General features: G+C 53.5%; 5 protein-coding genes across 5 annotated transcripts; all 5 read right to left on the bottom strand.

Annotated features, from left to right (window-relative positions):
• Positions 1-90: 90 nt before the first annotated feature.
• On the bottom strand, positions 91-2,043 carry M409DRAFT_28433 (uncharacterized protein; the record flags this gene model as incomplete). The annotated part of the gene is made up of 1 exon (XM_033809034.1): positions 91-2,043. One exon carries the CDS (start codon positions 2,041-2,043, stop codon positions 91-93), a length of 1,953 nt encoding a protein of 650 aa, XP_033661992.1.
• Positions 2,044-6,495: 4,452 nt separating this feature from the next.
• Positions 6,496-8,152, bottom strand: M409DRAFT_69962 (uncharacterized protein; the record flags this gene model as incomplete). The annotated part of the gene is made up of 6 exons (XM_033818514.1): positions 6,496-6,681; positions 6,733-6,954; positions 7,005-7,102; positions 7,161-7,406; positions 7,459-7,812; positions 7,873-8,152. The coding sequence occupies 6 exons, from the start codon at positions 8,150-8,152 to the stop codon at positions 6,496-6,498; spliced, it is 1,386 nt and encodes a 461-aa protein (XP_033661991.1).
• Positions 8,153-8,954: 802 nt separating this feature from the next.
• M409DRAFT_28431 (uncharacterized protein) lies at positions 8,955-10,550 on the bottom strand (the record flags this gene model as incomplete). The annotated part of the gene is made up of 1 exon (XM_033809033.1): positions 8,955-10,550. One exon carries the CDS (start codon positions 10,548-10,550, stop codon positions 8,955-8,957), a length of 1,596 nt encoding a protein of 531 aa, XP_033661990.1.
• Positions 10,551-10,954: 404 nt separating this feature from the next.
• On the bottom strand, positions 10,955-12,227 carry M409DRAFT_69961 (uncharacterized protein; the record flags this gene model as incomplete). Its single annotated transcript, XM_033818513.1, has 2 exons — positions 10,955-11,053; positions 11,262-12,227. The coding sequence occupies 2 exons, from the start codon at positions 12,225-12,227 to the stop codon at positions 10,955-10,957; spliced, it is 1,065 nt and encodes a 354-aa protein (XP_033661989.1).
• Positions 12,228-13,341: 1,114 nt separating this feature from the next.
• Positions 13,342-13,990, bottom strand: M409DRAFT_59369 (uncharacterized protein; the record flags this gene model as incomplete). The annotated part of the gene is made up of 3 exons (XM_033814170.1): positions 13,342-13,718; positions 13,774-13,809; positions 13,864-13,990. 3 exons carry the CDS (start codon positions 13,988-13,990, stop codon positions 13,342-13,344), a joined length of 540 nt encoding a protein of 179 aa, XP_033661988.1.
• Positions 13,991-14,143: the final 153 nt, after the last annotated feature.

The raw sequence follows: 14,143 nt of genomic DNA, 5'->3' as shown, positions 1-14,143 counted from the left end.
GAGACACTTTGCTCGGGTACCGGCTCAAGCGCAGGCTGTGTCTGTGATCGAAGCGCAGCACTTCTCCCAGGCTGGTTGCAATGGTGTCGTTCAGACGAGAGCGATGTAGTCCATCTTTGCAAGGTACTCATCGTAGCGAAGACCGGGCATGTTGAATCCTAAGCACTCTCCGCGCTTGAACTCGACCCTTTGTGTGCTAGATTGCTCAACGTTGCTATCAATATTGCCATCACCTTCGAGGAGAGTCTTGATTGTGGATCGGTCACAGCATGGACTGTCCACGTCTCTAGGCTCTTGGCTCGATGCGGTGCTTGGATCCTCTGTGACGTCCGCAGAATCTTCCAGCGATGTATCGAGCTGTGCCGTAAAGCAGGCGGCAATATCGGAGTTTTCTTCCACGTCCTCGGCCACGCTACTCTCCGAGTCTGACTGCTCGCGAATATAATTGTGCGTGTGTCCATCTCCATGAAGGGTAACATCGTACATTCCGCCGATAGCTTCGATCAGCGGCGTGGAATACGTGTGGCAGTCGCCGATGACCTGATACGTACCGTCTCCAACTGGCCGAATCACGAACGGCCACATTTCGCCGGCGAAAATACAGATGTGGTCGCCCAGCTGCGTGCCTCTAGGAAGCCAGGCCAAGTCGATTCTGCCCCGGTGGGTCGTGATGTTCCATCCTCGTCTATTTCTGACAAGGGGACATTCTGACAAAGACAGCATGAGGAAGTATTGAAAGTCTTTCCCCAAGGTCCCCGGGAGGCGACAAAAACTCGGTCGAGAATGTAGATATCGGTCCCAGAACTCCTCGGGGCATCGGTCAGTCACCGTCCACAAGCATTCACGCTCGGACGACCAGTGAGTTGGATAGGCAAGGAAGTTGATCAGCTCTTGGTGCAGGTCGAGGAGGTCAATGGAGGACCGGAAAAAGTCCGCAAAGTATCGATACCATGCATCATACCAGTCTTGAAACGCCTCAAAACTGCTATAGTCAGTAGCATCAAAAGGAGCGTCTCCGTACAGTGACAACGGAACGCTGGGCAATGCCACGACCTCAGCGACCTGCGCAAACACTCGCCCCTTGACCATCAGCGTGTGAGGCTGATCAGGGAGATTCAGATAGCTGAATTTGCCTATCATGTACCGATAGTCGTTCGTCCAGGATTGCTCTGTGCGACCATCGTAACACCGATTACCGTTCCTTTGATAATGGGCGTAGGTATTCGCCTTCGCACGGGTCCAAACCGAGAAGTTGTGAAGATTTGGCGTCCACGATATTGGATGTTGCAGGCCAGCTTGTGTTTCGAGCCCAGCCAGTGCGAGGAGTACCAGTGGACTGTGGGTACTCCAACGCCTTGCAAGGAGATGCAGGGCCAAGTTGCGATATAAGCTGCTCGGTTTTATGCTGTAGTCAGGACGCAGTTCCTCGACATGCTCCAGAGCGAGGACATTTCTGATCGCGAATATCCTGTCTCTTGGATCGACGCACTTTCTCAACGAGTATGATATGAGCTTCTCCAGGAGGGTGTCTGCGTAGACTTCTCCTGAAAGTCCTCGCTCCATAAGGTCTGTTGCGATGTCGTCAAGCCTGGTTTCTTCGCTAAAGTTAAGGCGGAGCGTTCGATCCGATGAACGCCAGTTGTCCTGATAAGCATAGACAGCGGTTGACAATGTCTCTCGGGTCAACTCAAAACTGTCAGAGCAGAAGAGAACCTCTCGCGCCGAGAAGGCCTCTTGCACGACCCAGAGCCGATTGAACCATGGTCTTTGCAACCAACTCCAAGTGGTAATAAGTGCAGCGTAGACGTGATCGATGCGGGTACTGGCGTTGTATTCAACGATGTCTTGTTCTTCGCTCGAGTCCATCGCCAGCTTCTCGGCGATCTTGTCTGCGGCCAGTATCACGCTACCGCTGCCTTCGAGATCGCAAGACAATTGATAGCAGGCCTCTACGACTGCGACGAATTCTGTATCCTTCTGAATGTCGTTGCTGAGTCCTAGCCAGACCAGGACGCAACTACTAGCACCAAATATCTGTGCCATGATTGCCACCTGCTGGGAGCGCTCTTCAAGGTTTGTTTGATCGATACACACAGCATCCGCCCAAAGATAACGAGCAGCGTGCTCGTACCTGAAGTTTCTCAAGGCTTGCTCCAATGATTCGGTGAGATGGACTTTGCCGTGATCGGGTGTGGCCAGATGGGAGGTTTTCGAAGTCGAACCCCAAGCGTAAGATATGGCCTCGAAAGGAGGCTCACTCACTTCACCATTTGCTGGCAGAGAAATATATTCGAGCGTGCCAGATAGCTCATCGTCATGCTCCCCAGGGAGTAGTCTCAATACCCGTATCTGGTTTTCATCGAGGGCTCGGTAGGGATTAACGTGACGATCAGAGATGGACATGAGTCTCTCAAATCGAGTTGCCATAGCTCATGCAAGACCGCAATTGGTCGAGCGATATTTGTAGCCTATACGTCAAGCCCAGACGGCGCGACGCTCCGCGACAACTCGACACGACGCCGAATGGATGGCCGCAGAACAAGTCAAGTCTCTGAGGTGTGAATCGAGTCCAAGGACAACAACAAAACCGAGTCCGACTATTCACTCCATGTCTTGATCTCTCGCCATTCTCAGCTGCACGTTCAACGCCTCACTGGTGTATTGTACTCGGTCGAGAGCGTGTCTGCGGTGCACCGGGTGGCTTGACGATCGGTTTGTCCTGGCGCTTCTGCCCCCACCTGCACGCCGCCTCTTCATGCTGTTTTTCAAAGGCTCATTGCAAGGTCTGGGCAGTCTGAGGCTTGGTGGACACTCTGTCGCGATGAGTGGAGAAGAGGGCGAGGAGAGTGAAGTCGAGCGGCTGAATGATCAGCGCGCAGCTGGATGCGCCAAGAGACCCGTCCGCAACAACACCTCTACCGACACGTCTTCGAAAGCGCCTTCTGATCGTACATCGAAGTCGAACCCCGTCGGAGACACCTTTTGAGACGGCACTCGATCAGCAAAGACTCCATTTGGTCCTCTTAATAGCACCATGGCGCCTGTGGATGAACACGAAAGCGAGCAAACTCTCCGCGAGGTCTTGAGGGAACCAGGGGACTCAAGAGCAGTGACCAAACCAACTCGGAAAGAGGAATGAGAGCATAGCATATGCATGAAGCTGGCTTGATGTCATAGGCCTCACTGAGTCTGGGCTTGCTTCTGGGCAAAGGGCTTGGGATACCTGCGTTCTGCAATCGGAGGACCGGTGCCCAGTGCTGTCAAGCGATGCGAGCAACATCTGGGGCTGCAGGGCGAGAGAAAGAGCAGGATGGATCGCGCTACTGGGTACAACTTTGCGGGCTCACGCTTTCCTGGCGTTGCATTGAGGACGAGGCGAAGGACATCAATATATCGTGGTTCAGTGCTGGAATTGGCCCAGTGAGAATCCGCTGAGTGCTGCTGAGCAGTGCCAAGCTTGATCATATCATTGGCGTACCGTCATTTGTTGTGGGATGGTTTAGCGTTTGGAACGGATCCGCCTCGGCAATGTCGTTCGACTGGGTTCTGCTGTCGATGCAACAGCAGACTCGAGGAAGGGTATCCAGAAGGCCGACAAGTTTGCGGATACGAGCCGTCTGTCGACGATGCTATCGGCAAGCAGCTTGAGGCCCAGAGCACAGGCGCAAACCCTTCGATGGACACGGCAGACAGTCAAGAATTCCACACCGGAAGCCACAGAGAAAGAGCCCGCTCATGGCCTTCTCTGCGTAGAGGCCAAGAAATCTCATGGATAAGCTCTCCGTTTTCAGCTTTTCAGCGAACGATAGTGGCATCTTCAAGGCACTTCCGCGCTCCTGGTAGGCGGAGAAGAATAACAGAAGCAGCCTGGTGTTCCGAAGGATTCAAGACATATCTTCAACGTGCGGTCTCTCCTGACCGGCGAGATGGTGCAAATTCCAGATCGAGCGACTCCACTGTAGCACTGCAAAGATACTGGATCAATGTCAAGTGCAAATGAAGTGCGCTGCTACATCAGGGCACTGCATGGCAATCTGGGCGAATGTTTTGCTCCCTCGCGAGAGCACTTTGCGAACTTGAGCTCGCGTTGTTCCAAGACCAGGTTCCAATTCCGTACGGGACCCTTTGAGGCCTGCACGCCGACTTGCGGTATGAGTCGCCGGGCAATTGATGCCAGCAGCCAATGGCCGTCTTATACTGGATCCAGATCTCGGCATAGGCTGAACTGATGAGGAAAAGATGCCGCTCGGGGTCATGAGGCTATCCACCATAGTCAGAACATCTGGACAGACGATCCGGTGAGTCCTCTTGCGGTACAGTGCTCGACGTCTTGGGACGACCTGTATTGGAAGCACGCGAGAGCTATGGCTCTCAACCCCTATTACAATGGGACACAGCTCTCTGGTCTCTTCTGCGGCCGTTTGTTATGGCATAGTGACCAAGATGGCATCGCGCCTGGAGCAGCCACTCTTTCCACAACCGGCAGCGCCGTACAGCCCGTCCATGAGCTGTGTCAGAGTGAGCAAGGCCACAGGACTTTGCCCACAATATCCGATCGAGAACCGGCTCCATCTTTGAGTGCCGTTGGTGGGATATGCTCTCTTCAGCAATCGCAGATCGCTTGCTGTCTTGCAGCTCCCGGGCACTTGACAGAAGCCGTGAGCATATGCAGCTGACGAGAACCTCGTTGTCTCTAGCATACTGCCGCATTTGTGTTCAAGCATCTCAGGCGTGCCGTAAGGCCCACAGGCGAGTTCAGCAATGTCCTCTCGGTCATGACTCTGGCCCTCGAACGACAATTGTAGACTGTGCCCTGGCCTTGCTCGTTGGCTGTACCACGCTCTTGCCACTGTTGCCACCGAACGAAGCACGTTATCCATTGGACTGAGCTGGCGCCAGCTGCTTGCTTTTCGCTGGACGTTGTCTGCTGATGTCTGCGGCCTGGGTGCCGACCGATCCTTGTACTCCCACTCTTATACCAGGGTCGGCGGTTCTGGTCCAGCTGCGTGCGTCTCAACTGGCCTTCTCGTCTGCCTTCTCCACGTCCTCCTCTTGAATGTCATCGTCGCTTGGCTCGGGCTAGGTGCATGAAGGCATTTGAGGGATCCATGATGGAAGGAATATGAGGCCGCTGATGCTGTCCTCGTGGATCTTATCATTCTTGACGAGCCAGCGAGTTTGCGTACGACGTGGTGCGGATGTTTGCTCTGCCGACGCTTTTCGTATCGATGAAAGAAAGATGCGCGTGGTCTCCTTGTCGTGCTGGTGTGCGTGTCGGTCTGGACGTGCCTGCGCTCGGGCGGAGGCAAAACGACGCTGGTGATACCACGCCGTGTATATGGCGGAACGCACTGCCTGTCCGCGGTCTTAACAGGCTCTGCCAGAGGAATTGAATCAGTCTACCCAGGGTCCTAGATCGTTTTGATGATGCCCAGCATCCTTGGTGGGCGGTCAAGTTCGGCCGCCAGCTACGACGAGGTCGCCGGCGCTGCTGCAAAGGTCGTGCGTCTCCTTTTCGGTTGTGAGGCCTCGAGTAGCATTGAATGGAGTACCTCAACGTTATCACGGCGACGCGATGCTCAGTGGATGGATGGCCTACGATCGCCTTCTACCCTGCCGTCGCACGAGGAGGCCAGCCAGCCCATCGTCACCATCATCACAAACACGACAGGCGCACTATTGGGCAACACACCACGGCAATAATGCAGCTCATCAACGCGAGACAGCGAGCACGAAGACCGCAACAGGCAGATCAGTATCGACATCCTTCGCGGCACCGCGACGTACAACAGCATCCTCGTCGTACCGGCAGCACGACACACCTCAGCAACATGACAACAACGACGACAGCGAGCACTCTTCTCCAAACGCCAGCAGCAGCAGGCAGACGATGAAAAGATGATTGGTTTCCAAAAATTGTTTGAGCAGAGCGAACCGCAGAGCACACGCAGACAATCCGACCAGCGGCGGCAGCGAGCACCAGAGCAGCAGCATAAGAATATGGTAATAATTATGAGGAGGAAAGAGAAAGAGAACGAAGCTGGAGAGCTGAAGGGGGTTTTATTCGCCTGGACGGCTGCAGCCGGCGCTACTGAGGGCTCACGTGAGTCGAGCTGGACTACGCAGACGCGCGTAGTCCTCAGCACGGTAGCTGGTACTGGTCATGACCGAACAGGTGCGAGAGTTCTCCAACAAGGCCAGGCAAGCAGAACGTTTGTGAGCCCAACGGCTTGGGGACAAGGTAAGCATGCTTGTGAGTATAATTGTTTTTCGTTCTTGCTGCTTCCACGCTGGCGGTGGAGACGCTCTTTCTTTGCTCATGGCACACCCGCTTCCACGACCGGATTCCCAGTCTTTCCACAGTCTCCATCTGCGGTTGGCAGATCTCAGTCTTTCCGCTACGCTTCATTTGCGAACACTGTGCTAAAAGCTTTTCCACCTTCCTAAGCCACGAAAGGGATATGCTGTTGATCGAGCATTCTTCTCCACACTACTCTATCCTTTCCAACCAGCACCAGCCTTGATCTGGGCCCATCTCGCCCCCACCAAGAAGAAGCCAGAAGACATAACGGTAAGTCCGCAGAAGAGCTGCAGTCCTAAAAAGGACGAGCCATTTACGAGAGTGCCGCCGATGGGATTGCCTATTAGCAGCCCTGCAGCCTGCGGGATGGTCATCATAGCCTGTAGCAAACGTCAGCGTCCAGTCAAGATCGAGCGAGACACAAAACATACAATGCGCGTCCCCAACACGCGTGGATTCGGTGAGAGCGCTGCCCAGACAACCGCTGTGAGGGCAACGTACGAACCTGAGAAGAAGCCGTACAAGACTCCGAACGTGATGATGCCCGGTTGCGCCGTCACGCCGATCCACGAGAGGCCTACGGCGCCGGTGATGAAGGCTATGGTTATGATGGTATTGATTGGGCCGACCTTGTCAGCTAAGATATTGGGCAACTGCATGGCTCAGTCAGTACACGTCGTTGCAGCATGTCAGCCATACATACCAGTCTCCCGAACAGAGAGCCCGCATTCATGAAGACGATGAGGTATTGAGTGATCTCCGAGCTCGCAGCGTGCGTCTGCACGGAGAAGACCTCGATGTCTAGAAGCAAAAGGCGAAAGGTCAGCGAATGTCTCAGACATGGACTGGGGTACCTCACAAAAGTAAGGACAGTAGAGTCCCAAGAATACCAGAAACATTGCAGGGAGGGTCAGGATGAACGGCCACTCTTTCAGCGCTGACCTGTCGATGAACGCTCGCGGAGGGGATTGCGTGACCAGTTTCCGCATCGTCACGAGAGGGAACGCCAGCGACGCCAGTACGACGAAGCCGATGCAGCGGATCGCCCAGCCGAAACCGATCTTGGGCTGTAGTTGTTGGAACATGATGGCGAAGATGATAGCGCCTGTGTTTCAAGTCAGCTCAACATTACAGTCTACCACGACGACTCAACTGACCAATGCTACTCCCACTCGCAGCGATGCCCATAGCCAGCGCACGCCTGGTAGTGAAGTACGGCGGGAGCACAGCAACAAGCGGAACAAAGAGACACGACATCCCCAACCCCATACAAACACCCTGCGCCAGCATGAACTGCCAGTACGCGGTACACAAGCTCGTCATCATCAAGCCAAAGACAATGAGAAAAGTGCCCGTGAGAAGCAGGCTGCGCAGGTATCCTCTGTCGAAGATCGGACCAATGATACTCGTCCCTCCGATCATCAGGAAGAGCTGCAAGGAGCCGATCCAGGAGATGCTGGACGATGAAGAGTTGGTGAGGAGGACGTCTTCGTAGTAGGCTTGGTAGACTCCTAACATTTCGGCTGGTCAGTATTGGCACGCAGAGTGGGATGGTGTGATGTGGTGTGTACCTGAGGAGTTCACCAGTCCCCAGACTGCGAACCACAGGCAGAATGACCCGATACATTGTATCCATGCGGTACTGCCGCCATTCGGAGGGTTGGGTAGGTCTGATGACGGTGTTTCATTCGGGCTCTGCCCTTTGCTCGTATCCCTCAAGATTGCCCTTTGGTCGCGAGTAATTTCTGATGGGTTCGATGTCTGAGGTGGGAGATCGCCGTTATTGTCCGAAGAATCATGCTTCAGAGATGTATCGCTTTCAAGATCCTTCTCTTGCTCGGGACTCGTCATTGTGGGTGGTATAGAGACCAATTCTTCTTCTCTGCTCCAGGAAGACGTGAAACAATACTGTTCCCAACTCTTTGCTCTCGTGGGATGTCAGGTAGGACGGATTGACTGCTTTCTAGTCTTTGACGATACGTTAAGACTCGTAGAAATGTCCTGGCACCTGCGTACTTATATCAAAAGGCACCGGCAATGGACGAGAGCTACAAGGATGACGAAGGGCAGAGGACTGATGACAAAAGGGTCATGGCCGCGTTGTCTAGACAGACGTATGTTAGGAGCCATCTGCACTAACTAAACTCCTCATACCCGAGCTGAACCTCCCCGACGAGGCGCAACCATTAATAATTGTCAAGATGTTGGTGATGTGTGAAATCGTGGCACGACGCCTGATCGACGGAGTGGTGAATCGTGATTGGATCCTTGAGCGGCTTCCCAATGCGGAAAGACCTGTCGACCAATCGTATGGTTTCAGTGTCTCCATCTGGCACGGCTCTGTTGAGATAGATCCTCGGGCGCAACACCCACCAATATCAGGCAGGGTTCAGTTCATCGCCACTCTTTAGGTTGACTTTTGGGCATTGCAGAGTTCGGTTTGGACGAGCAGTATTGCATCGACTCTATTACCCGCATCTCAATTATGCTTCAACTCCAGACACGAGGTTGCTAGGCCAGAGGCGATATACACATCGTTTCGCTATTCCAATCCACACGCCGAAATTGTTCAAATCCCAAGGACGTCTCCAGATGTTGTTGACGCCTCTAAGGCAAGATCGTGAGGCGGATCACCGCCAGATGCAGATATTGCTCATCCTGCGAATGCGCCCTGGTCTTCAAAAACACTCGGTATCATCCACCATGCGAAAACGGGCGCCTTCATGTTCAATGGTGTCGGGCAGTCACGTTCAAGCACCTCGCGTGCGCTCTGACAAGCTTGCAGCTTCTTCGAATCTCCGCTCCGCTCGTACCATGCTGAGGCCCAGTAAAGAGGTCCACTACATGCAAGCACTCCGACCGAACGATGTTGCGGTAGCGATAAGTAAGCCAGACTCCGGCACAGGTGCACTGCGTATTCGTTGGCCTCTGCAGCAAGAGCTTCGATATCGGTCGCTGGCTGCGTTGGGTGAAGTCCGGCAAGATCCATTTGCGCCATGCGAATGGCCAGATACAATATAAAGAGGTAGCAGTGGGTGGTGGCGCTCAGAAGGGTGGGAAAGCTGTAGACCTTTGGCAAGAGCGAAGCTATATCGTGACATTGCGTTTCGAAACGAGGATATTTGGCGATGTCTGTCAAAATGTACGGCTCTTGCACATCACCATACTGGTGATAGAAGTTAAGCAGCCATTTGTCCAGTTCGTACTCGATTGACTGGATGCGCAAAGACACATCTCGTAGCTGGTCGCCTAATGCAGGTTTGCCGGTGGTCGAGCCGTGCAAGGCAACATCAGTGTCTTCTAAAGCGCCGGAGAGCTGCAACCCCAGATCTGTCAATTGTAAAGCCGGCGTGTGTATACCTGGATCGTTCTGCCGCCAGCTCAGGAGCCACTCTGGGGACGATAAGAAGCTGCTCTTGCGTTTGAGTAACTGGTCCATGGTCGCAATTTGACGCATCTTGTGCAACGTTGCATGCGCGAAAGGCGATCTGATCGATTCCACGCCTCTCCTTCGAAGTAGAAAGTGTAGACCCTCAACGTGGATTTGCCAGCCTTTGCCTTGATGCGAAACCGACTGGTAGATCTGGCAATGCGCAAGGGTATAGCACGCATCCAAGAGACCGTCGCACACCACGCCGCCAGGCCCCTCGATTCGCTCTCGCAGCAGTCGCAGACCGAGGCAGTGGCGCTTGCGTCCTTCGTCAAGTAGACGTTCATCGCGATACAGAGCACCTAAGCCCATCAGACACAAAGCATCACGAGATGCATTTAGAGTGGCTCCTGCAGCATCACCTGGTTCGAAATTGTGCCAGTCCTTGAGCATGGCGTCCACGACCGAGTCAGCGTAATAGGAAGTAAGAAAGACGTAGCCGAGCTGCTGACGCCAAACATGGTGGTTGGCAAAGTCGGCGCAGTGAGTGAGGGCGACGTCGGTTCCTGTGCTGTCCTCCGAGTCGATCTGCGCGCCGTCGATGGCTTGAACGAAATCCTGTAGTTGTAACCCCTGTGACTCTGTCTGTTCGGAAAACGAGTCCCTTTCACTTCGAGCAATGGCAGGCAGAAGCGGTCTTGCTGCTGAGAATGTCCCACGAACATGGCGAGGCTTCTTTCGTCCTGGGAACGTCAAGCCATCCCGAAATCCTTCCTTTCGCTGCCTCTCCCTGACATTCCTCATAGCATGGGAGCGGATCGCCTTCTTGGTCGAGGGATCCTTAATGGTGGCTCCGGATTCGAAGATGAATGCGGCCATGACTTTGGTGGACCCATCACACGAGCCGGACTCTCTCGACCGAAGAAGAGTGGGAAGGTGTCGGGGCTTCAGCCGTTGATGAAGGAGTTCTGGGAGGTCGTCGTCATTCACGTCCCATACCTTTTTGGACTCGGGCCGCGCCGTTCGCCCTAATGCAACGTCACGTAAGCAAGTCTCCCTCCCTCCCTTTCCCTCAGTCGCTGTCGCGGCTATCTTCCTCCTCATCATCGTCAGACGGTGCTCGTTGAGGCTATACCTTGTTTTTCTCTCGATCTTACAATAAACAAGAACCGCATTGCTCGGGTGCAAGGGGCCAAGACTGGACCGAGGAGAACGAACGCTCATGAGTAGACAGGGTAAGGTAAGTGACCGGTAAGTGTATATCAATCCCATTCCTGCTGCTTCTACGTATAAGTGCTGGCTGAAACGTAATATGGCGTACTGCTCGTCTCTCCGCTCAGTGGAGCACCGAAATAGTCCAATTCAACCTGGCGGGTATTGATCTGCTTACAGTCAGTCAAGCTCAATACATCCACGACATGAGTAGGACGAAGCACTCACAAAAGTCGTATTCCCTCGATATCCGTCGATGTCGGCCTCTCCCAACAGCTTCATCGTGGTCTCGAGCTCCTCCGTCAAGATATCGATCACCTTTGTAACGCCTTCTTCGCCATAGATGTTCCCAAACATCATCTATCGACCCAGACCCACCGCACGAGCCCCGAGAGCCAGCAGTGTCAGCACATGTGTCGCTCGTCGAACACCTCCATCTGCCCAGATCTCGATCTGGTTAAAGACTTCTGGATACAAGCGGTGGACATCGAGTAGGATCTCGACAGCTGTGGGTGCTAGATCGACAACTCGACCGCCGTGGTTGGAGATGTACACAGCGGGAAAGCCAAGGTCAGCGCAGAGCTTGACATCGTGAGCTGTCTTGACACCTTTGGGAACGATTGGCAAGCTGGTCATATTTTGCAACTCGCTCAGCGATTGAATGGTGAAGGTAGCGTCATGGCCATTGTCGTTGCTGGAGGAGTATCTCTCCTGCCAATTGCGAATACCCTGGATACCGGTATTATCGACTGTCAGGACCAACGCTTTGAATCCGGTGTCTTCGATCCGGGTCAACTCATCCTGCAAACGAGTCTTGTTCGACCAGACATACTCCTGGTGAAACATGACCTGGTCGTCTCCAGCGGCCGCGGCGATCTCTTCAATGGACTGCGTTGAAGATATGGAGGGGATGTACAGAATGCCTGCAGCATTTGCCGCCCCCACAAGATTTCCTTCCGCGCCGTCATCCGCTCGTCCTGCCTTGGCCGCTGGAGCTATGAAGAATGGCGCATCGAATTCATAGCCCAGGATTGTCGTCTTGAGATTCACATCTGAGACGTCTGTAAAGCTGAATCCATTCAGACGGATCTTGTTCCACGCGAAGAGATTGTTCTGATAGGTCACTTCGTCCAAGGCAGCTGTGCGGTAGTAGGCGTAGTTCGCAGCTGAGAGAGTGTTTTTCGCGGCGATCTGGATGTCGTGCAGATTGACGAGGTCGTCAATTGGTGGTGCGGTGCCTGTCGTCCAGCTGGACGTATCGAGGCCGGTGTTGGGCAGACCCTCGGTGTCGATGTCGGCCGCAGCGGATAGGCCTATGGTGAGGAAGAATACAACTGGTCGCATGTTGAATGATGAGATGCTAATGTTTGCTGAAGCAAGATCAAAGAGTGGAAATGAAACGAACGAAGAAATTCAAAAGAAGTGAGAACAGAACAACGACAAACTGAGAGCTGAACTGCACTTCGCCTTCGCGACAGCACACTAACCGTTAGACACTTCTCTGAATAGCAACTCTTCCTTGGAAAAGGTCCACATTCGTACTCATCACTTCCCTTCTTGTCACTTTGTCGACAGATGCGTGCCTGACGCGAGCCGGCTATCTCGCGGGTACAAGTGGGCGAAGTCGAAGCGGGTCTCGAAGTGGCGACATTTCTTTACATCCCAGCAGCTCATCACCAAGGCTCGTGCGACGGTGAGATTGAGAGAACGTGTGGCCCGTGATGGTCGTTCAGTTTGTGGTGACCACGATCAATTCTCCGGGTCTAACGCCCATTTCCATCGCAACAGGACAGACTTAACTGTTCATAGGGTACTTCCTTCTGTTTCTTCGAAATGCCTGAACAATCCATGCAAAGACCTTGCAGGTCGTATCAGTTCCCACCAAGTGGCCAAGTCCTTCTTCCGAAGTTCAAGCATATCGATAGAGCAAGGATCATGGTAGCTTGGTGACGCGGTCGCGACAACAACACCACTCTGCATGATTGCTGATCTGAATCTCCGGATGTTCGCACGGAGATGTTTCCTTCTTCCTCACGTCTTCTATCGAGGTAAGTTCCGAGAATGGCATTGGGATGAAGAAGAAAGCGGTTCTTGCAGCATGGAAGGATCAGCGCACGGACGGATTTTTGAACGTCACCTCCTCCTTTGCTGGTGCTTTCATCGCCAAGTGATGATTCGGAATCTTGGGAATCTGTTCTGTGCGCTAAAAGTGATGGTGGTATTTTGGGGTGGAGAGAATTGGATCACGGTCTAGACTTTGGACTTCGTGGTGGTATTCAAGCGCAAGCACTGCAGTGGTAAGCACGACCCCTCCGATGAGTTCGTGTGCAGATCACGGAGGATTGATCTTCTATTCAGTCAATTCATTACATTCTTGTGTTATGTATAGATTTCTCAAACGAGCGGATTTCCTTAATCTCCATCAATCATCTTCAACGTTCTCCCTCCCAACATCTTTCTAGTTGTTGTTAGGGAAGACATTCTCCGGATGGCACCCACTGCTCGGGCTGTAAAGAGGACCAGTGTTAACATTATGGTTCTGGTTGCCATTCCTCACAACAGTGTGTCCCCGGTCAGGAGTAAGCTGATCCTCGCAGTTGATCTGGGCCTGGCCACCGCTCTGGGAGCTAGAGCCGGTCCAGATGTCGATGTGGTACTGGCCGTTGTTCCAGTCCGATTCGCACTGGTCGCAAGTGTCTTCGAAGATGAGGTACTTCTCGGTGTAGGGGTCCCAGATGATCTCGCACTTGTTGAATTCGCCGGGGGCGGTGGCGAAGGTGCGTGGGTCGTCGTAGGTGCCTTTCCCGCCGGCAGAGTAGCCGCGGCCGCAGTCGTCTGGGAGGGTGTGAGATGTGGAAGTCAGGCAAGATAGTTGTGAAAGGGTTCTTACAGGCAATCTGGGCGCTGGGTGGGGAGTTGTCAGGGTCTGTTAGGAAACGTCAGTGTCGTGGTCCAGTGTTTATAATCGAGTGTTTCTTACAGCCGTAGAATGTGTGCTGGACGTTTTGAACGGTGGTGTAACGCTTCTCTACAGCAGCACCTTGAGCAACGCCGGCAGAGGCCACAATGGCCACTGCAGCAGTGATAATGGAAGTTGAGGAAGGCATGTTGTAGTCTTGAAGTTGCAGGCGTGGGATTGTGATGGAGCAACGTGAATGTCTGGCACCTGCTCCTCTTTATATATTTGGCTCAGCGCTTTCGAACGCCCTTGACTTGCCGCGAGCCATCTTCTTTGACCCCTCCGTCCAATGAAGCCAGTC

The sequence above is a fragment of the Zasmidium cellare genome (assembly GCF_010093935.1).
Source record: "Zasmidium cellare ATCC 36951 unplaced genomic scaffold M409scaffold_43, whole genome shotgun sequence".
NCBI lineage: Eukaryota > Fungi > Ascomycota > Dothideomycetes > Mycosphaerellales > Mycosphaerellaceae > Zasmidium > Zasmidium cellare.
The sequence above is the reverse complement of the archived record's forward strand: the minus strand, read 5'-3'. Positions and strand labels throughout refer to the sequence as shown.